We start from the raw sequence: 22,647 nt of genomic DNA, 5'->3' as shown, positions 1-22,647 counted from the left end.
GTTTGACTTTAGACTGTTTGTTTGACTTGACTGTTTGTTTGTTTGACTTAAGACTGTTTGTTTGACTTTAGACTGTTTGTTTGACTTTAGACTGTTTGTTTGTTTGAATTTAGACTGTTTGTTTGACTTTACACTGTTTGTTTGTTTGACTTTACACTGTTTGTTTGACTTTAGACTGTTTGTTTGTTTGACTTTAGACTGTTTGTTTGACTTTAGACTGTTTGTTTGTTTGACTTTAGACTGTTTGTTTGTTTGACTTTAGACTGTTTGTTTGACTTTGGACTGTTTGTTTGACTTTACACTGTTTGTTTGTTTGACTTTAGACTGTTTGTTTGTTTTACTTTAGACTGTTTGTTTGTTTGACTTTAGACTGTTTGTTTGACTTTAGACTCTTTGTTTGTTTGCTTGTTGTTCAATGCCACACTCAGAAATAGTCCAGCTATACAGTGGCAGTCTGTAAATAATTGAGTCTGGACCAGAAATCCAGTGATCAACAGCATGAGCATTGATGTATGCAATTATAGTCTGTTTGCAGTGAAAACGTACCAATGAATTTCACTTTAAACAAAAAAGTAAATCAAATTAAGTGAAATTAAGATTGCGAATCCTCATGATTTTACCTTGCCAAATGAACTTTTAAATCTCAACATTGTATTCCACTTAAGATAAAAGTTGTTTAACAAACGATCATAGATTCAAATCGCTATTATTGGTTTGTATTATCCCATTAGTCACCTCTCACGACAAACATGGGTTTCTGAAGACAAAATCTATATGAAATTCCTAAAATGTATGTTTGGGGTTTACAAAATGTTTCCTTTTTGATTAACGCTGAACTTACGAGTTTGGTCCAGACAATCAAGTGATTGACATCATCAGTGCAATTGGAATGTGATGACATGTGCCAACCTAGTCATCTGAACTTGTTAATCGTTTCATATGTTAGCGTAAGGTTGCTGAAGACCAGTTCTAACCTGGATCTTCACAGGATGATTCACAGAGAGACATACTTATTACAGCATCATTATTTGAAGGCATGTTTGTAACTATTAGTGAACGGTTGTGTATTGGATAAAATCCTGAGCTGCATTATATGATGTTATCTCTATCATAATACATACTATGATATACTCAGTATTAAAATGTTTGAAAGAGATTTTTCAATAACATACATTTTTCATCAATATGCCTGCCAAGGGCTTAGTCAGGAATCCTATAAAACCCGCAGTTAAAGTGACAGACTAATACCTGTTCTCAGAATATGCTGGACTTCAACACATGTTCGAATGCATCATCTGTAATCTGTATATAACAGCCACATTGTGCCACGGATGGTGTATAACTCTGTCCCACTACATTCAGAATGTAAATGAAAAACGTAAGAAAGAGAATCTTTCAGCTATCAACTTTCCCAAAGAATTATTCATTATCTTGATAACACTATTATTTTATCATTTTATGACCTTCAAATGAAGGGATGCTCAATCAAGGACACCATGACTAGTAGCAAGGACACAGCGACTGTTAACAAGGACACCATGACTAGTTTGTTTACTCCAGCTACATGGTGTCCTTGACTAATAACAAAAACACTGACTTACAAGGACACCATGACGCCATAACAAGGACACATTGACTATGAACAAGGACACCATAGCTAATAACAAGGACACCTTGACACCATACCTAATAACAAAGACACCTTCACCACTAACAAAGACACCATAACTAATAACAAGGACACCTTCACCACTAACAAGGACACAATATCTAATAACAAGAACACCTTGACAATTAACAAGGACACCATAACTAATAACAAGGAGTGAGTGAGTTTAGTAGTTTTAGACCGGCCTCTGCAATATTCCAGCTATATGACGGCGGTCTGTAAATAATCGTGTTTGGACCAACCATCCAGTGATCAACAGCATGAGCATCGATCTGCACAATTGGGAACCGATGACATGTGTCAACCAAGCCAGGGAGCCTGACCACCCGATCCTGTTAGTCGCCTCTTATGACAAGCATGGGTTACTGAAGGTACATTCTAACCCGGACCTTCACAGGTATCTAATAACAAGGACACCTTGACCACTAACAAGGACACATCGACCACTAACAAGGACACCTTGACCACTAACAAGGACACCTCGACCACTAACAAGGACACCTCGACCACTAACAAGAACACCATAACTACTAACAAGGACACCTTGACCACTTACGAGGACACCATAACTAATAACAAGGACAATATGACAAACATAACACTATATGTTGACTAGTTTGTTTGTTGGTTAATGCTGCACTTGGCAATATTCCAGCTATATGGTGTCCTTGGACATGGACATGATAACCAATAACATGGATACCATGACCAATAACAAGGATGCCATGACACCATGACCAATAACAAGGATGCCATTACCATAACAAGGATGCCATGACCAATAGCAAGGATGCCATTACCATAACAAGAAGGATGCCATGACACCATGACCAATATCAAGGATGTCATTACCATAACAAGGATGCCATGACACCATGACCAATAGCAAGGATGCCATTACCATAACAAGGATGCCATGACCAATATCAAGGATGCCACGACACCATGACCAATAGCAAGGATGCCATTACCAATAGCAAGGATGCCATGACCATAACAAGGATGCCTTGACACCATGACCAATATCAAGGATGCCATTACCATAACAAGGATACCTTAACCAATAGCAAGGATGCCATTACCATAACAAGGATGCCTTGACACCATGACCAATATCAAGGATGCCATTACCATAACAAGGATGCCATGACCAATATCAAGGATGCCATTACCATAACAAGGATGCCATGACCAACAGCAAGGATGCCATTACCATAACAAGGATGCCATGACCAATATCAAGGATGCCATGACACCATGACCAATATCAAGGATGCCATGACACCATGACCAATATCAAGGATGTCATGACCAATATCAAGGATGCCATGACACCATGACCAATATCAAGGATGCCATGACCAATAACAAGGATGCCATGACACCATGACCAATAACAAGGATGCCATGACACCATGACCAATAACAAGGATGCCATTACTAATAACAAGATCACCCTGATATTGCTGGAATAATGCAGAATAAAATCATAGTCACTCACTCACCCACCCACTAACTAACTAATTGCCAGGTCAGCATTTTTGACCACTGGTGTGATGAAACATCAGGAAAATGTACAAAATGTTTTTTATCATGACTTTTTGACAAAGCAAGTATTTTGATTAATCTCAATTAAAGGAAAGGATAATATTGTTTCTTCCTTTGGTCTACTGACAACCCACAGGGAATCATTAAACCTTGCATAGAACCTAAAGTAGATGCATGTTGTTAAAATTTGCATGCTTGTAAATATGCACTGCTAATTCACATTCTAGTGTCACTTAAAATTATATTCCATGTGTAATGTTTTACAAAATTTATGACACACTGTCAAATGCTTCCTGACTCTTAAACCTCTTGATGATCTCCACATCTGCTTTGAACAAACAGGTGAAATCTTGCTTCACTGGATTAATGGTTGACATCTCTCTGGGAGCCCGTTTAACAACCTGGGACCATTACAATTAAGGTCTTTGAGTGCCTTGGACCCACAATGTAGATGACACAGGTCAATTTCTGAACTTGTCTGAATGTAATCCTTGCTGTGGCTGGTTGAGGACAGGAGTGATATTTTCTTATTCTCTGTATGACCACTCACATTTGGAATTTGTTGGATGAAGTCTAATTTGATTATTTGCTATAATCTTAGCTTGAGCTGCATTGTGTATATATATTCATTCTAAGCTTTGGACAAATTTTATGCTACACATTCAATTAAATTATTTGGTCAATATGACTTTAAAATTGAACAGTTTGACACACCATAAAATTATTATTAGGTGTATATTTGAAATAGGTACAGTGTGACATATCTGTGATATGATGCCATGTATGTGACAGCAGCAGAATTCTTGATGCAATTTTAATTCATTGTTTTAAATCTTTCCGTCACTTTCATATCATATTGCCTTCATAGTGACACGGGTGATTTGAATATGCTAATTAGACCTTGTTGCTTAGCATACCCACAATGCATCGCGTCAGAGGAGCAGGAAAATGGCGGGTGTACAGCTGGAGAATTTACCTCTGCAGTTTGTGCCTGCATTTAGCTTCTCATGGGGAATGGGGTAAAAGAAACGTGGCTTTGTCCACTGGCCCAATGCAGATGTAATCGACCATAACAATTTCAAAGGGAATGTACTGCCTGACACTTGGATTTTACCTTAACATTAGCAGGAGGATCTTCAAATGTCAGTAGCATGTATCGGTCCCATCGGCTATTCGGATCGCGGGATCTTATCTGAATAAAGAGAAAGAAAACATTGATTTAGCGAGGCTGTCACCACATAAGGTCATTCCTTAAAACATCCGATTACCGCGATTTAAGCTGATTTAGTCAGCTTTACCTTCATAAATGTCTCAACTGCTGCTTTAGCGACATCGATAAGGGCTGTTCCCATGTACGTGCGTTGATTCATCGACGCACTAGTGTCAAGTAGAAATAATATGATCGTCATATTTGTTTGATATCGGGGAATGAGGCCTATATCTTCACCAGCCGCATGAAACGGCGGATTTTGTCGGAACCCCCAACAATCCCCCTTCCCTCGAACAATGGCGCACCTCGACTAGCTGCTTTCGACAGCTCGAGCACGCCACGAACACTAACCACGTGACTAGAACGCCATTATATTTTGATTGGTTGATTATTTTGTATATTGGGGTCAATTCGTAAGACTAAAATTCGCCGGTAGAAGAAGCTGCTCTTGTACGTGCAGTAACCACGTATGTAACAGTTTTGCTCTTTAGTATCAGTTTCTTATATTTATTTATGAACGCATGGTATGTCTTGGATGCTGTTAATCTGCCGGTCCTGCATAATTTCCCGTCAAACCGTTGCTTTGGAAAACGGGTCAAAGAAGCCTCCCTCGCGTCGGTACCCCCGCGTTTAGTGAGATTGTTGCATGCGAAATGTGGTTCGGAAGCATTTGAGGGTTGATTCGTAAGAACATATCCACAAAGGTACAAACAACAGAACTTATACGTCTTACAGAAGACTTATGTGCCTATTTAAGGTAGCTTTTTACCAGTAAGGCCCGGATGTCCTCGTATTAAGGTCAATAGTGGCTATTTATAGCGACAGGTGCTCCCTTGTGTTGACAAAACAAGCGATTTAATTTGCAAAGTATCTCCATTATTTTATTTTTTTTGAGTCGAATCAAGCAATGTCATTTCTGTTGAAGACCAGGTTTTTATGCCATAAGATGATGTTTAGCAATTCGACTTCATCCTTTGAATATATCCTACTACAAAGGAGTTGACTTTGTGATATCGTGTGTATTTGTAGACTCAAACCATATGGGTTAGTGTATTCTATTCATACATATGATGTTCAGTGCTCAAGACGGACACTTGCATGAAATTTAAGTAAAATAGAAATACTCTGTTTGAAATGTTCTTGAAGTAAAACAACTTCTTACATGTTTCGTAAGTTTAATTCTTATTTCAACCCAAAAATACACCAAACCTATACAGCATACATGTACAACTATCACAAAGTTTAATTAAATATTAGTATATTATTAAGTTTTTAAATATTTAGAGTTTGCTGATATTTGGATATGTCTATATTAAAAATAAAATTATTTGAACTGTGAGGCTATACTAGAAAGAAAATGTAACTGTCTTTCAGAATGAAATAACAACACTGATGATAATGCATAAGGATGATGGTCCGGCTATAAACTAGTACTTGACCTTGTGATATCTACACCCGTGTCCAACATTGTATGTCACTATGGAAATAACAGGCTTAAACTACATTGTAATACTTGCTGTAGTATCGTCATGTGACATGTCTTCAACATGTCCCAAGGGATGTTTGTGTGCCGAGGGACAGGAGGACCACCTAATGCATGTTACCTGTGAAGGTAGAGACAGTATTCCTCAGATGAAGAATGTTCAGTCCATCAACATGAGTGCAAACAGCATGTCGGTGATACATGGAAAATCTGTGGAAAAAACGTCGACTCTAAAAATGCTTGACTTGAGTTTCAACAACATAAATATGATTGAAATTGGTGCGTTAGGATCTGGTGGTGTTCCAAACCTTGTGATGCTAAATCTTTCTCACAATCATTTAACTTCTGTACCAAAAAACTTGACATCAAGCCTGCAGTATGTCAGACTGAGTTCAAATGACATTGAAATTGTTCATTTGAGTGATTTGTGTCATTTGAAAAGTGCCATTCATGTTTATCTGGAGCATAATAAACTAAGGGAGATAATCCCAGTTGGGCAAGAGGATGAAAACTGTGGTGATGGCTTGGAGAAACTTGAAATCCTGTCATTTCATGACAATTTTATCGAAAAAATAGACAAGACAATGTGGAAATGTGTCAGTGGTGTGACATATTTGTCTTTCGCTAACAACAGAATACAAACACTTAAACAAGATGTATTCAAAGGATTAAGAGGCCTGAAGTATCTTGATTTGACTGGCAATAGAATAAAAACTATTCACTCTAAGACTTTTAAACATTTGTGGGATTTGAAATTTTTATCACTATCTCGGAATTACATTGAAGATATTCCTGATGAACTCCCCATGACAGAATGGTTTGATGTCTCCCACAATAGAATCACAGAAGTGCCTGAAAAAAAGAAAGGATCACTTTATCCACAAGAAGTATTTCTGTTTGGGCAAAACCCTTTGAATTGTGGATGTGAAATGCTTTGGTTAAAGGAATTATTCGACACAAGAGAATACCAACTGAAATTTCTTGATGTAGAAACTGACAAGTTTATCCCAGCATGCTCAACTCCCAGTCATCTCCATGGAGACACGTGGGATGTGCTGGCCAATGAAGCTTTTGGTTGTAATGAGCCTCATTCTGGAACAGCCAATGAAGATGAAGATGACCACTTGTTGTGGAGACTGAAAGATCTTTCAGTCAGAGTTACAGAGATAGGGGATACTTACTTGAAGGTTGAATGGGATTCAGTGAATATTGGAGTGCCGACGAAGGAGAAACATGTTGTTGTGTTTAATATTCATAAGTTTGGTAGAAAGAAACATCGTACATCTATTTCGGTACATCCCCAGGTGGGGAGGTATGTTTTGAAAGCTTTAAGTCCTGCCACAGGGTATGTTATCTGTGTGACAGTTGTGTCTGAGAAACTGCATGAACCAAGGAACTCGTACAGTTCTGATAACTGCCTGGAAATTGTGACAAGGGAGACAACTGTGACTGAGGCGTCTTGGGTGTGGGAGATGCTTGTGAATCCAACATTTTACCTTTCTGTCATAACTTTGTCAGTGTTGGTCCTATATTTTAATGTCTGGTGAAATGAAAGGGCAAATAAAGTTTCATGTTTTTTGGTGGGATGAGGAGTCTATGGTTTTTAAATTACTCCCAACTTTGTCCAAAATGCAGGTGTTATGTTTTCAAAGTAACTTTGCCTGTATTTCAATGTGTGATGGAAGTAAAGGCAACATAATGTTTCTTGGTGGGCGAAAGAGTGTATAGTTTTCAAGTTAACTCCGAACTTTATATGGTGTCCAAAATGCCGAATATACATTTTCAAAGTAACTTTGCCAGGTTTTTTTCTTGTATTTGATGTGTGACAACAGTAAAGCCCAAACAAAATGTTGCTTGTTCTCGGTGTAAAATTAAATCCATTTGTTTAAAGTGTGGTGTATAGAGTGGTGATAATAAATGTCTTTCTTCACGTCATGAATAGATTATGTATGAAATTACTCTTTATTTTCCAACAAATGTATTTGATAAAGGAATGAGTTTGTCATCTGTGACATCTGTGATTACTTAACATGTCTCAACTTTCAACTGGTATATGATGTAATGGGGATGGCTTGATTTGGCAACAGGGATCTATGTAGAGAGTCTGTGAGTAACCATCATTCACACCACAGGAAGGGGACACCAGGATTGGGTTCACTGATAGAAAATTGAACCTTGCACAACTGAATCAGAACCACTTGATCCATTTGGTAACCTTGGATTTTAGTATTTTCATATCAACTGCAACAATATGTATATAGCCATTGATTAGAGTACTCTTGATTTTTGGTGCACAGGTCGGGCCTACTCAGTGAAGCTTTGTAAAACTTTGGGGCAGTGGGGTAGCCAAATGGTTAAAGCGTCTGCTAATCACACTGAAGACCTGGGTTTGATTCCCCACATGGGTACAATGTGTGAAACCCATTTCTGGTGTCCCCTGCTGTGATATTGCTGGAATATTGCTAAAAGCCGTGTAAAAACCATACTTGCACTTGTAAAACTTTGAAAACAGTTCAAACAGGTACTCCACTGGTTCCTGTGGCTGTTATTTTTGTTTGAAGCTGACAAAAGTCTTATGATTACCCATGAATTCCTGCACATTTATTAGCCCAGTTGGGTTTGGTGCTTATTGCTTTTACAGAAATTGTTCATTAATAGTTGCAACTATCAGTATCCATTGAGTGTGAATGGTTTGTCTTGTAATATTATGAACTTTCATTATGGATAACTCTTCCATTGTCATTTTTTTTTATGGAATGCTTGTTGCTTTGTTGTGAATGGAAAATCTGAAGAAATAATGAAATTAATTTTTTGCTGTTATGAATTTGGATTGACTTCTTTTGTCATTTCTTTTCTGTACTTTACCATATTGCTTGATTATTCAAGAATGCTTGTTGCTTTGTTGTGAATGTAAAATCTGAAGAAATAATAAAATTAATTTTTTGCTGTTATGAATTTGGATTGTCATTTCTTTTCTGTACTTTACCATATTGCTTGATTATTCCTGAGTCTGGCGTTGAACAAGAACCAAACTAAAACTTTCAATTTTAGTTTGTGTCTGCATGAAGGCTGATGTACATTTTGAAACTTGTTTGTTACTCTGTAATTTTAATCAGGGACCTTCCAAATCTTGCCTTTTTTAGGAATGTAATTGATTAGATTTCTGTCAATATACTGACGCAAGAGTATGATGATATATTAATGTATGTAATGATTATGACCAATATTAGTCATTCTGTATGTCATTTTTATTTTAGATATCAAGATTTGCAATTATTCAAGTTAATGCTTATTATCATGATAATGAACTAGGCTGATCCAGTATTGTTTAAATTGAATTTTCTGCCTTCCCTGGGTCCTTAAAGGTGGTTTTCTAATCAAATGTATATATTTCCATGGCAACGAATTATTAGTATCTCTATCAAAAGTTCATCAATGCTATGAGATATGGTGACATACATCTATTAATGCGAGAGCTATGATAAGGATCCCACAGTTTAGCCTGAAACACTGCAGTCTTTGCATCTCAATATAATTGGGACATATGTATTGCAAACATTTTGTTATTGTATTTTATGAGGCCACACCCTTTTTAAAGCCTGCTTTACTAATCTGTAGTGTTGGGAATCGGAAACCAAATCCATTATCGATTATCGGAGGACTTATGGTGAACGATTATCAATTGTAATCGAAATGTAAATGTAAAATTTATTCAAAGACCGGTTACAGTAATATTTACCGTAGTGATGGATATGAAACTATGAATACAAGGCACATAGCTTTAAGCTGTTGAGCACGTTTGTTCGTGAATATTCGTTAAATTTAATGGTTAGTTTACTTCGTTCAAGTGTCTTATACTAAAACAACAAAATCCTGATTAATTGAAAATATGTTTTTTTTACAATCAATAATTATTTTTTATCCTTCCTTCGATCAATTTTCGATTATTTTTTATTATCAGAACATCACTACTAATCTGCTGTCTCCAAAAATTTGAAATATGAAAATTATTTTAAAATGTATTTTACTCTATTTGGGGCTATTATGTATGACTAATGATTGAGTGTTGCAGAATACTATTTTCAACAACAAACATTTCTGAAAACATCCTCGCTGTGATATTATATTCACTCACTCACTCATGAAAATAGTCTGTCTTTCTGGTTCTTAAATCGGAGTACTACTCAAGTCTAGAATGATTTAGCAAGTCTAGATTGCTATAGCTGCCGAAATTATTATTTGTTCTGGGCTCCATTTGGATTTATTTTGTATATTTTATTTTTAGATTATAATAATATTATTTCTGACACTGAATGTCAATTTAACTGTAACATTATGGACTTTGAAAACAATCTTTAGTGCTTTTCAATTATTTGGGAGACAGTAAGATCACTTAGATATATTCATCTTAAACCATGTTTGAAAGGCTCACATTTTCTGTACATGCAATAGGTAGGCTCTGTGTACCAGGTTTAAAAAAATGAGATTTCCATAACAACCTGCTTGTTCATGAGATCTGCATTCAAAGGAATGTGACATACATTTTTGCTTTGTGGCTCTATTGTATTGATTGAGGGGGGGGTCATCAGAGGGGGTGTCGTCAGAGGTAGCCCAGTTGACTCAAGGTGTAACAAGTGGTTGTGTAGACTTGAATTTCTTAGGCATACGAAAGAAGTCCTAGGTCCTAATCCACAGAGTGTTAGAGATATTATGACCTATCAGAACTCTATACTATATCAATGGCTTACAAACGACATGGGGCGGTGGGGTAACCTAGTGGTTAAAGTGTTTGCTCGTCACGCCGAAGACCCGGGTTCGATTCCCCACATGGGTACAATGTGTGAAGCCCATTTCTGGTGTCCCCCGCCGTGATATTGCTGGAATATTGCTAAAAAGCGGTGTAAAACCATACTCACTCACTCCAAACGACATAGTGCTACGAATGCTTTATGGATAGGATGCCCGGTTTGTCCAAGTTATGGTTATCAGTTCTATTAAGATTGTTGCTCCATGCACATGCTTGCTGGTTTCACCAATTTGGCCCAGGTATAATCAGGGCTCCAGATAACTTTTGGGGGTGTGGGTGTACTGACACCTCATGTTTTAAGTGGAGGTGTACTGAAAATTTTGAAGGAGTACCGACATATTTTGTTGTGAGCGAGTTGGTGATGTGATTTATAATATTAAACAACTTTTCAGCTGCTAAACTTCATATATGTTAGACATACAAAGGTATTTATGTGCGTACATGAATTGCTTGAAATCTTATATTACGTTGTACTTCATATATCTTTAGGCATACATTACGCCTGTACGCCCCTTATCTATAGCTCTGTATATTTTCATCACTACTGGGCTTTAACATGAGAGCTGATGTGCCACGATAAAACTAAAATGCTGTACAAAGCTGTTGAAACCACACTAAAGTTCCAATCCAGTTGCACAGGGACGGAGAGGTAGCCTAGTGGTTAATGTGTTGCCTTGGCACATCGAAGACCCGGGTTTGATTCCCCTCATGGGTACAGTGTGTGAAGCCCATTTCTGGTGTGCCCTGCCGTGGTATTGCTGGAATATTTCTAAAAAGCGGCGTAAAACCATACTCACTCAATCATTCCAGTTGTACATACTGACCTGGAAATGAATCCACTAAACAGGAGATGTATTGATCTGGTCTTCATGTATTCACACCATGTGTAGTATTGTGCAACAGAAATATTCTTCAGTTGCCGTAATATAACAGGCCCTACCTCCCAGCATGTTATTATCCCCCGCAACGCGTTTTCCCCCGCAACGTATTAAAATGGACTCCGTCCGTCCGTGCACATTTGTCTCTTCCGGAGCAGAACTCTAAAACCATTCACTATTTCTTCACCAAACTTAGCACATAGATAAATCTGGTGGTGTACTGGTGCCTTTTGGTAGTTTTGGAATTCTGAATAAAACGTTTTTGACGTTTCCGTGGCAACAAGTTTGACTTAGCCTGAAATTAGTGGTAGTGCTCTGTTCCGGAGCTGAACTCTAAAACCGTTCAATATTTCTTCACCAAACTTGGCACAGACATAGATCTGGTGGTGTACTGGTGCCTTTTGGTAGTTTTGGAATTCTGAATAAAATATTTTTGGCGTTTCCATGGCAACAAGTTTGACTTAGACTGAAATTGGTGGTTGTGCTCTTTTCCAGAGCAGAACTCCAAAACCGTTCACTATTTCTTCACCAAACTTCGCACATAGATAGGTCTGGTGGTGTACTGGTGCCTTTTGGTAGTCTTGGAATTCTGAATAAAATATTTTTGGCGTTTCCGTGGCAACAAGTTTGACTTAGACTGAAATTGGTGGTTGTGCTCTTTTCCGGAGCAGAACTCTAAAACCGTTCAAAATTTCTTCACGAAGCTTGGCACATAGATTGGTCTGGTGGTGTACTGGTGCCTTTTGGTAGTTTTGGAATTCTGAATAAAACATTTTTGGCGTTTCCATGGCAACAAGTTTGACTTAGCCTGAAATTAGTGGTAGTGCTCTGTTCAGAGCTGAACTCTAAAACCGTTCACTATTTCTTCACCAAACTTGACACATAGATAGATCTGGTGGTGTACTGGTGCCTTTTCGTAGTTTTGGAATTCTGAATAAAATATTTTTGGCGTTGGCGTGGCAACAAGTTTGACTTAGCCTGAAATTGGTGGTTGTGCTCTTTTCCGGAGCAGAACTCTAAAACCGTTCAAAATTTCTTCACCAAACTTGGCACATAGATTGGTCTGGTGGTGTACTGGTGCCTTTTGGTAGTTTTGGAATTCTGAATAAAATATTTTTGGCGTTTCCGTGGCAACAAGTTTGACTAAAACAGAAATTAGTGGTAGTTCACTTTTCCGGAGCAGAACTCTAAAACCGTTCTATGTTTCTTCACCAAACTTGGCACATAGATCTTGTGGTGTACTGGTGCCTTTTGGTAGTTTTGGATTTCTGAATAAAATATTTTTGGCATTTCCATGGCAACAAGTTTGACATAGACTGAAATTGGTGATAGTGCTCCTTTCTGGAGCAGAACTTAAAAACCTTTCAATACTCTCCTTCCACTTTTCTATATACACACCTAAATATTTGACATAAACATAACTCGTAGACATAATCATGAAGAGTATTTTGCCATTGCGGGGGATATTGATGACTTTGTCTTCTTGTTACAGTGGTTACAATAAGCCTGGTCTTTAGTTAATAACGGGAAGGTGAGTTGGTGTTAGGGTAGTCTGTCTCACAGTCCCTGAACCACATTATCTTCCGTACAGCCTACCCCTCCCTGCAATGCTTAAGCCCTAAATGAAGCAAGTCTAGATTCCTTCGGGTTAAATGGGTTTATTTGTTACTATCAAAATTATATATATTCAGAGACTATGCATTAGTCTAGTGTTTGGGGTGTCATATTTTGCTGACCCCCTACCTTCACCTTTTATGTAAAAAGCATTTTTTAATATAATAAATGATCAGTTGTGACCCCCTCTCCCTCAATGTCATACCACCTTTTGTTCTTTGTCACAATACTTTACATCCATGGGTACGATATGTGACGCCCATTTCCGGTGTCCTCCGCCGTCATATTGCTGGAATATTGCTAAAAGCGGCGCAAAAATAAACTCAGTCAATCAATACTTTACATCCACAGCATCTTAGCACCCCCTCTCCCCTTTGTCTCACCAGTGACCAGTGTATATATTTTCAAAGCACTATGTTTAGCCTCCGCCTTTGTCCCTAACTTGATACAACTTCACACTTCACGTACAGTGAGTACTTCCTGCTGTTGTGTATCCGTGAGCTGATAACAGTAACGCCTTGTTCTGTGTATCAGTTGTGTTGTGTTCAGCCTGTCATTAGATGTGGGATAGTTGGTGCTGAAGAATTAACATTTCGCTTCTTTAAGTAAAATATTTTGTGAATTGTTTGATATATGTTTGTTTGTTGTTTACCGCTGCACTCAGCAATATTCCAGCTATATGGCAGCAGTCTGTACATAATCAAGTCTGGACTAGACAACCCAGTGATCAACATCATAAGCTATGGAAAAGAAGCTGGGTTTGATTCCCAGATATGTTTTTTAATATGTTGATAATAGTGGCTTGTAGTTACATGTAAGACACAGACCACAGATTCAGTCAGCATCAAATTTTACTTATATTCATAATTTTACAAGAATAACACTCGTCCACTCAAAAGCATGAATACACAAAAGCAGTTGTACTAAATATATATTACTCTGAATGAGTTGAAGAACACATATTTCGTGTGGCTATAGTTAATCTGTCACGGCTGCGCAAGCTTCCTTTGAATATTACATCGATGCCAGATGTTTCCATGCACCAGGGGGATAACATTACAGTGGATAATAGAAGGGTAAAACTCTAGACTTGCACAAGTCTCTAAGGTAAAAATTAATAGTTTAAATGATCATTTTGTATAAAATAATAAATTACAGATCTAGACATGCCTCTTTGAAAGATAGAATTACTATACATGCATGGGCTCAGCATACAGGACAGCTGTGGTGCAAGGCTAGCATATCCTATACTTGCCAGCTTATCACTGTATTCAGCTTCACTGATTTGTGCGTCAAGCTGAAAGTACACCAGATGGCTTTCATTACTGGAAACATTTAACAAGCTTAATATCTTTACTTTACTTTTCATTTGTGGAATTATGGTGGACTAATTAATTAGTAACGAAATGGTCTATCTGAGTTGATGTAGCACTTCTTGTTTAGCTGAATTAACGACCAGTCACGGTCGACATTATCGTCAATGCTGTAATCAATTGGTTCTGTCATTCATGATCTGGTAAATAATTTACACGTAAATTTGTCTGATAGTTAATGGGAAACAAATGTCAGTTGCAAGCTGTGGTAGGTTTATACAAAAAGGTCCATTGAGTGGCCTGAGTTGGTTTAGGGATTTGCACACAGTGTTCAAGGTATTATCTGTGGGAACTGGGTAGGAATAGGCAACAGTTTCCTGTAACAAATATCTGATGCTTGTTGTGGTACGTGTGTTCAAAAAGGTCCACTGATTGGCTAGAGTCAGAGGAGGGATATGCACAAAGTACTCATGGTATTATCTGGGAGAACTGGGTAGGAATATGAATTCACAATGCCTTCTGGGTAGGAATAGATCCTCAGCATCTTCGTCCTTGGTTTGTCCAGGGTGTTTATCTGTAGTGTGCTCTGTTCCCAGGACCCGTTCCCCACAGTGACTTCTTTTGTAGATAGATTTTGCACACTTCATTTTCACGAGTGTTTCAGTGGTAATTTGATAAACTTTCAGGACAAAAGGTGTGTGTGTGCGTGCGTGCGTGCCCCTGAACCCCTAGTCTGGATCCGCCTATGCTGGCAATTCAAGGATATAGTGAATTTTTAAGAAAATACTTTAAAAAAAAGAAAAGAGATCCACCAATAAATTTACTAGATATGCAAAAAAAGAAGGATGTAGTGAGGTATTGCATACGCTAAGAGGAGAATAGATTAGATAGGGAACAGATATGTCAAGATATCAGCTACTGGTATGTCAGGCCTAATGGTAACTACTGCCAGTATGTTAAGTGTGAAATTTCATTGTTCAAGTTAATTTGAATTTTGGAGAACAAGAGCTTTAAAAACAGTCAGTCTATCAAGGGCACTGAGTGTAAAAATGCTTGAAAATTTGCCATGTAATGCAGTCACTTGCCATACACTAGGATCAACAGATTGTAGAAAAAGTCACCTCTTACAACAAGAACACATTGCTGTTCCGCACATGAATGGATTAAATGTGATAATACCACCTATGCAAATATAGCTAAACAAGCAGAAAAAATGATACAGTAAGCTGTGGTTATTACAGTCAAACAAACCACTAATTTTAGTTTGTTATAATCCTAAGTTCATCATAAGCATCTCAGCTAAATATATAGCATGCTGTTTGTACCAACAAACCGCTCGTTAGATCCATCAATTAATTAAAAGCATGTTTATTATGTGCATAGTTTTTCAAAATTCAAAATTCACTGTTTTACGAAATACGCACTCAAAATCCAAAGGATACAGTTAAAATGTTATCCTGGCTAGCTATTCTCAAAACGTTTGTAGCCCTACGGACTTCTTAAACCCATTCTTAACACATTGGCTATGATCAAAGTTAAGAATTCTTAGGGCTATGAAAGTTTTGAGAATAAGGGCCCTGGAGTCTGGACACCACACTTAGAAATAAATATTATACATTTTAAAACAACATCAGATTTATGCATCATCACAAAAGAGATGACAGACACGTAAAATGACAGACACATCTCCTCGATCTTACAAGACCTCCATTGGCTGCCAGTGAGACAACGTATCCAGTTAAAGATCCTGGTGTTTGTCTTCAAATCGATGCATGGTCTAGCTCCTGAGTACATCAGTGAACTCCTATTCCATCTACACTCCAAGGAGAGATCTCAGGTCAAGATCATCAAGAGCACTTGATGTTCCTATGACCAGGAAAAGACACTATGGGGATAGATCGTTCTCCAAAGCCGGCCCCTGGCTCTGGAACCATCTTCCGCAGCACATTCAGAACATTGTCAATCTCAACCAAAGAACCATATCCATAGAACTCTCCTCGTTGTTAATCTCATCCATAGAACTCTCCTCGTCAATCTCAACCAAAGAACCATAACCAAAGAACCATATCCATAGAACTCTCCTCGTTGTTAATGTCAACCATAGAACCATATCCATAGAACTCTCCTCGTCAATCTCAACCATAGAACCATATCCATAGAACCATATCCATAGAACTCTCCTCGTCAATCTCAACCATAGAACCATGTCCATAGAACACTCCTCGTCAATCTCAACCATAGAACCATGTCCATAGAACTCTCCTCATTGTTAATCTCAACCATAGAACCATATCCATAGAACCATATCCATAGAACTCTCCTCATTGTTAATCTCAACCATAGAACCATATCCATAGAACTCTCCTCGTCAATCTCAACCATAGAACCATATCCATAGAACTCTCCTCAGAACCAATCTAGAACTCTCCTCATAGAACCATAGAACTCTCCCATACCATAGAACCATATCCATAGAACTCTCGTCGTTAATCTCAACCATAGAACCATATCCATAGAACTCTCCTTGTCAATCTCAACCATAGAACCATATCCATAGAACTCTCCTCGTCAATCTCAACCATAGAACCATATCCATAGAACTCTCCTCGTTGTTAATCTCAACCATAGAACCATATCCATAGAACTCTCCTCGTTAATCTCAACCATAGAACCATATCCATAGAACTCTCCTCGTCAATCTCAACCATAGAACCATATCCATAGAACTCTCCTCGACAATCTCAACCATAGAACCATATCCATAGAACTCTCCTCGTCAATCTCAACCATAGAACCATATCCATAGAACTCTCCTCGACAATCTCAACCATAGAACCATATCCATAGAACCATATCCATAGAACTCTCCTCGTCAATCTCAACCATAGAACCATATCCATAGAACTCTCTCCTCACATCTCAACCATAGAACCATATCCATAGAACTCTCCTCGTTAATCTCAACCATAGAACCATATCCATAGAACTCTCCTCAATCTCAACCATAGAACCATATCCATAGAACTCCATATCCATAGAACCATATCCATAGAACTCTCCTCGTCAATCTCAACCATAGAACCATGTCCATAGAACTCTCCTCGTCAATCTCAACCATAGAACCATGTCCATAGAACTCTCCTCATTGTTAATCTCAACCATAGAACCATATCCATAGAACTCTCCTCATTGTTAATCTCAACCATAGAACCATATCCATAGAACTCTCCTCGTTAATCTCAACCATAGAACCATATCCATAGAACTCTCCTCGTTCAATCTCAACCATAGAACCATATCCATAGAACTCTCCTCGTTGTTAATCTCAACCATAGAACCATATCCATAGAACTCTCCTCGTTAATCTCAACCATAGAACCATATCCATAGAACTCTCCTCGTCAATCTCAACCAGTTTAAACGACAACTGAAAACCCACTTGTTCAACGTAGCCTTACCCTTTAGCTCCTTTGAGCAATATTTTGGAACAGGAGCTATACAAATATTAACTTTATTAATTTATTATTATTTATAAAATGCACAGTTTAGGCCATTGAACGTTCAAGTCTGTGACATGGTGATGCTAAAACTGTTGCCATCTCAGTGAAAATAGAAAGACAAACTTTCCAAACAGCAACTGCTTGTAGTCTAATCTCCAGGAGAAATGACCTTCACTGAAATTTGAAGATGGATGAAAAGTATGCTTGTTGTTTGCATGCCTTACCATCTTTCAGAATGCCAGCGAAATGCTTGAATAACCTGGAGGTCATCACTGGAAGTGATACCATCTGAGAAGAATATACAAAAGATTACAGGGACCATTATGTAGTTTGGTCGCGGTAAAGGAGGGGTTTATACATTAATAAGTGCATTTATAATGCGCTAAACTCCATTCACTAGATGAATGCTCAAAGCGTGAACAATTAAATCACAGCACATTATTACCCCGGATAACCCAAGCTGCCTTTGAGGCACTGGAAGGTTAATACTCACCTATCCCACCGGGTACCCATTTTCTGCTGGGTGAAAACTCACTTGCCTAAGGTGAGACCACAAAAATGAAACATACAACTTTATGGATGACAACTTCTTTTTTATTGCGTTGAGCGATGTTTCGATGTAGATTCTTACACCGTTATCAAGATGTAAGAATCTACATTGAAACGTTGCTCTATGCAATAAATAAGAAGTTGTCATCAAGAAAGTCGTATGTTTCATTTTTGAGTCACCAACTTTAAGACTGCCCATCAAACACATGTATCACATGTGCTTCTTTGTGGGGCAGGACTGTAGTCCTAAAAACTCTCAGGAGTCAAGCTGGCAAACATGGTCACCCATCCAAGGACTTTCCGTGCGCAATATTGCTTAACTTCAACTGAGTTGTGACTTAGCTGTATGCACAGAACCACATACCACCACATTACTTACAGATAGGTCCAGAAGTTGGTTTGGCTATGCTTCTTTGAGTAGGGGATTGATACAGGGAATTTGCAATTCTTCATTTGGATATATTCTTTTGTATTTTTGTAATAGACATCTTTGAGTGTTTGCCTCTTTTGTGACCAAATTGTACTGGTGTTGATTATGGCCCTAACTCAACTGAACAAATTTTGTTTTAGACTGATGATCTCTCTTGACAAGATGGATCCTACGAAAGTGTGGCGGATACTGGTGGTTGTGCGTCTGCTCAGCGTCTTTTTGCCGCAGTCTGGGTATCTCCACCCTGATGAGTTCTTCCAGACCACAGAAGTTGTTGCAGGTACGTACAGAAGTGAAGTGTGTGGGGTAATTGTTACAAGCCTCTAGACCGATGAGTTACTCCTACTAGACTGGTAACACATGTTATATTTGGGATTACACGTTCCTGGTAAAGTACAGAATCTATTACTTTTGTTGGGTTGAGTCCCGTCCAGGATTTGATCCCACACTCTCAGAGTCAGGCACCTAATCACCAGCACACAAAGTCGGCCATAGGCTGGTGATTAGGTGCCTGACTCTGAGAGTGTGGGCTCAAATCACGGATGAGACTCAACCCAACAATTGATTCAAAGGACATGTCAGGTGATATCCTTGACGTCCAACTGTCACTCACTATAATGCTGTGTCTCTCCGTTACAGGTGATATCCTTGACATCCAACTGTCACTCACTATAATGCTGTGTCTCTCCGTTACAGGTGATATCCTTGACGTCCAACTGTCACTCACTATAATGCTGTGTCTCTCCGTTACAGGTGATATCCTTGACGTCCAACTGTCACTATAATGCTGTGTCTCTCCGTTACAGGTGATATCCTTGACGTCCAACTGTCACTCACTATAATGCTGTGTCTCTCCGTTACAGGTGATATCCTTGACGTCAAACTGTCACTCACTATAATGCTGTGTCTCTCCGTTACAGGTGATATCCTTGACATCCAACTGTCACTCACTATAATGCTATGTCTAACCGTTACAGGTGATATCCTTGACGTCCAACTGTCACTCACTATAATGCTATGTCTCATCGTTACAGGTGATATCCTTGACGCCCAACTGTCACTCACTCACTATAATGCTATGTCTCTTCGTTACAGGTGATATCCTTGCCCAACGTCCAACTGTCACTCACTATAATGCTATGTCTCTCGTTACAGGTGATATCCTTGACGTCCAACTGTCACTCACTATAATGCTATGTCTCTTCGTTACAGGTGATATCCTTGACGTCCAACTGTCACTCACTATAATGCTATGTCTCTTCGTTACAGGTGATATCCTTGACATCCAACTGTCACTCACTATAATGCTATGTCTCTCAGTTACAGGTGATATCCTTGACGTCCAACTGTCACTCACTATAATGCTATGTCTCTTCGTTACAGGTGATATCCTTGACGTCCAACTGTCACTCACTATAATGCTGTGTCTCTCCGTTACAGGTGATATCCTTGACATCCAACTGTCACTCACTATAATGCTATGTCTCTCAGTTACAGGTGATATCCTTGACGTCCAACTGTCACTCACTATAATGCTATGTCTCTCAGTTACAGGTGATATCCTTGACGTCCAACTGTCACTCTGACTATAATACTGTCTCTCTCCGTTACAGGTGATGTCCTTGATGTCCAGCATCACAGAACCTGGGAGTTCACATGGGAAAATCCAATCCGCACTATCCTGCTCCCCTATGCTGCTTATGGACCGGTCCTGTTCTTGTTGCGTCTGCTGAATCTTGCCACGCCCTGTCTGGTGTTGGTGCTGCCAAGACTCGTCATCTCAATCGCTGGCATCATCGTCGACAGCTGCACCTTTGACTTATGCCGCAAGTACAACAGCGGCTACACCAGCGGCTACACCAGCATGCTGCTTTACGCAACATCCTACGTAGCATGGACATACATGACCCACACCTTCTCAAACTCCATCGAAACCATTCTGTTTTCCATCTTATTGGTTATGACAAGCGGAGCTTGTTCTACAATGTTGAAACAGAGAAGGGGAAGTCAGTGTTCATGGTGTGAAACTGCTCTCATTGCTGCCATCTTGACTGTTGGGATGTTCAACAGACCCACATTCCTCATCTTTGCATTTGTGCCTGTTACTCACTGGTTGTGGAATGCTGTTGCTTCTGAAAGAAAGTTTTCTGATAGGATCAATCATTTTGTTAGTCAATTATCAATCATGTCCATTGTTTGTGTCATGATTTCAGTTGTTTTTGTAGTTGTTGATACATTGTATTTCAGGTACGAATCTGTCCGACATATCCCGAAAGATCTCGAGAATTGTGTGTTCAGTGACAAGAAGATTGAGTGTCTCAGGGATATGTACACTACGTACAAGCGGTCAATAGTTATCTCCGCTTACAACTTCCTAGTGTACAATTCCGATTCAAGCAACTTGAGTCACCATGGCAACCATCCCTTCTACTTCCACACACTGGTCAGTCTGCCATTGTTGTTTGGGCCGATGGTGATCTTTGTGTTGTGGCGACTTCTCAAAAACATGTTGAATGTAATGCTCGGTGGATCTCTCAAAGTCAACAGCGACTTTCATCTTGATGATATCTACCTCGTGTCCTGTTTTGCTTTCCCACTTGTCGTGTTTTCATGCATATCTCATCAAGAACCCAGGTTTCTGCTGCCACTGTTTCCATTAGGAGTTGTCATAGCAACGAAAACAATGACATCGTTCAAGATGAAGAAGTTGATTTTTATGAAGTTCTGTGTGGTCAATTTGCTGGGTCTCCTAGTATTTGGGTTTCTGCATCAAGGAGGGATTGTGCCCGGGATCTCACACCTCCAGAAGAAGATCGCCTCTAATAAAGGTGATAGTCACGTGGTGTTTTATCACACCTACATGCCGCCAGAACATCTGTTCCTCCACCCAGAAGAGTCGGAATCAAAACTGTACATCTATGATCTCGGAGGAGCATCCTTTGAGAAGCTTGAGAAGAGGATGGAAAGCATCAGAGTCACTGCTGCTGGCAAAGGCGAAAGGAGTGGAATTTGGATCGTGGCACCTAAAACAGTTGTAGCAGACGTGAAAAAGCTGAGTATCAAATATGGCACCGTAGACAAATATTGGCATCTAAGTATGGAAGATCCACCCAGAATGGTAGAGTGGTTCAAACGCGAGCTGTCGTTTTCTGAGATTGTAGGTGACTTTAAGCTCGTTGTGGCAGAAGTGAAGTCATGGAAGCTGTTCAAAGATGGCGACCAGACTAAGAAGAAGAGTTCCCGTTGATCACGTCTGTACTTCATTACCATCAACACTTCATCCCTTCCATTGGAACACTTCCCATTTGTTTACAGCATCTGTTTATCATCAACGGGAAGGTTATTTGGGTATTACACAATCTACATCTTTTTAGTTAGTTTATGAAAATGACTAATAAAAATCAGAATATAAATAAATAATTAAAATGAGTTTGAAACCTGTCTGCATTACAATTAGGTGAAATTAAAAACACAGAAGATTTTTTACAGCTGATTTAGTAAAAATATTGATATTGAGAATTAAAAAACAAGAAATATTATTTTACAGTTACACTTAAATGATGGGGTAGCTATGAGATTGTTTTTTTGTATTAGACCAGTATTCGTCGACAGGTTGTTCTAAGTAGGTTTTCAACCATATTCAAAT

The 22,647-nt window shown here is 38.8% G+C and overlaps 3 protein-coding genes across 4 annotated transcripts in view; 2 read left to right on the top strand and 1 right to left on the bottom strand.

Moving 5' to 3' along the window:
• Nucleotides 1-4,755, bottom strand: part of LOC124277284 (integrator complex subunit 6-like) — a 26,999-nt gene extending 22,244 nt beyond the window's left edge. Inside the window, exons 1-2 of the mRNA XM_046712936.1 lie at nt 4,516-4,755; nt 4,332-4,409 (exon numbers count right to left, since the gene is read on the bottom strand). Coding sequence (XP_046568892.1) covers nt 4,332-4,409; nt 4,516-4,626 — 189 coding nt within the window. The 5' untranslated portion in view covers nt 4,627-4,755. The remainder of the gene's footprint in view (nt 1-4,331; nt 4,410-4,515) is intronic.
• LOC124277286 (SLIT and NTRK-like protein 2) lies at nt 4,169-8,730 on the top strand. 2 transcript variants are annotated; one of them, XM_046712940.1, is made up of 2 exons: nt 4,169-4,236; nt 5,802-8,730. In XM_046712940.1, exon 2 carries the CDS (start codon nt 5,907-5,909, stop codon nt 7,455-7,457), a length of 1,551 nt encoding a protein of 516 aa, XP_046568896.1. In that variant the 5' UTR covers nt 4,169-4,236; nt 5,802-5,906; the 3' UTR covers nt 7,458-8,730. The 2 variants fall into 2 exon arrangements, with proteins under 2 accessions (XP_046568896.1, XP_046568895.1); XM_046712939.1 differs by lacking the exon at nt 4,169-4,236 and adding an exon at nt 4,921-5,131.
• LOC124277285 (GPI mannosyltransferase 4-like) lies at nt 4,807-22,647 on the top strand. The gene is made up of 3 exons (XM_046712938.1): nt 4,807-4,894; nt 19,142-19,281; nt 20,615-22,647. Exons 2-3 carry the CDS (start codon nt 19,146-19,148, stop codon nt 22,246-22,248), a joined length of 1,770 nt encoding a protein of 589 aa, XP_046568894.1. The 5' UTR covers nt 4,807-4,894; nt 19,142-19,145; the 3' UTR covers nt 22,249-22,647.

Source organism: Haliotis rubra, unplaced genomic scaffold (genome assembly GCF_003918875.1).
Source record: "Haliotis rubra isolate DU_JTF1 unplaced genomic scaffold, ASM391887v1 Scf22, whole genome shotgun sequence".
Lineage (NCBI taxonomy): Eukaryota > Metazoa > Mollusca > Gastropoda > Lepetellida > Haliotidae > Haliotis > Haliotis rubra.
This window is presented reverse-complemented; position numbering and strand designations above follow the sequence as displayed.

What these genes read in the sequence shown, in the direction of transcription:
- LOC124277286 (XM_046712940.1), top strand. Translation starts at nt 5,907, where the DNA reads ATGGAAATAACAGGCTTAAACTACATTGTAATACTTGCTGTAGTATCG.
- LOC124277285 (XM_046712938.1), top strand. Translation starts at nt 19,146, where the DNA reads ATGATCTCTCTTGACAAGATGGATCCTACGAAAGTGTGGCGGATACTG. An exon ending in GACCACAGAAGTTGTTGCAG is followed by an intron (nt 19,282 to 20,614) that starts GTACGTACAGAA and finishes TCTCCGTTACAG; the next exon opens with GTGATGTCCTTGATGTCCAG.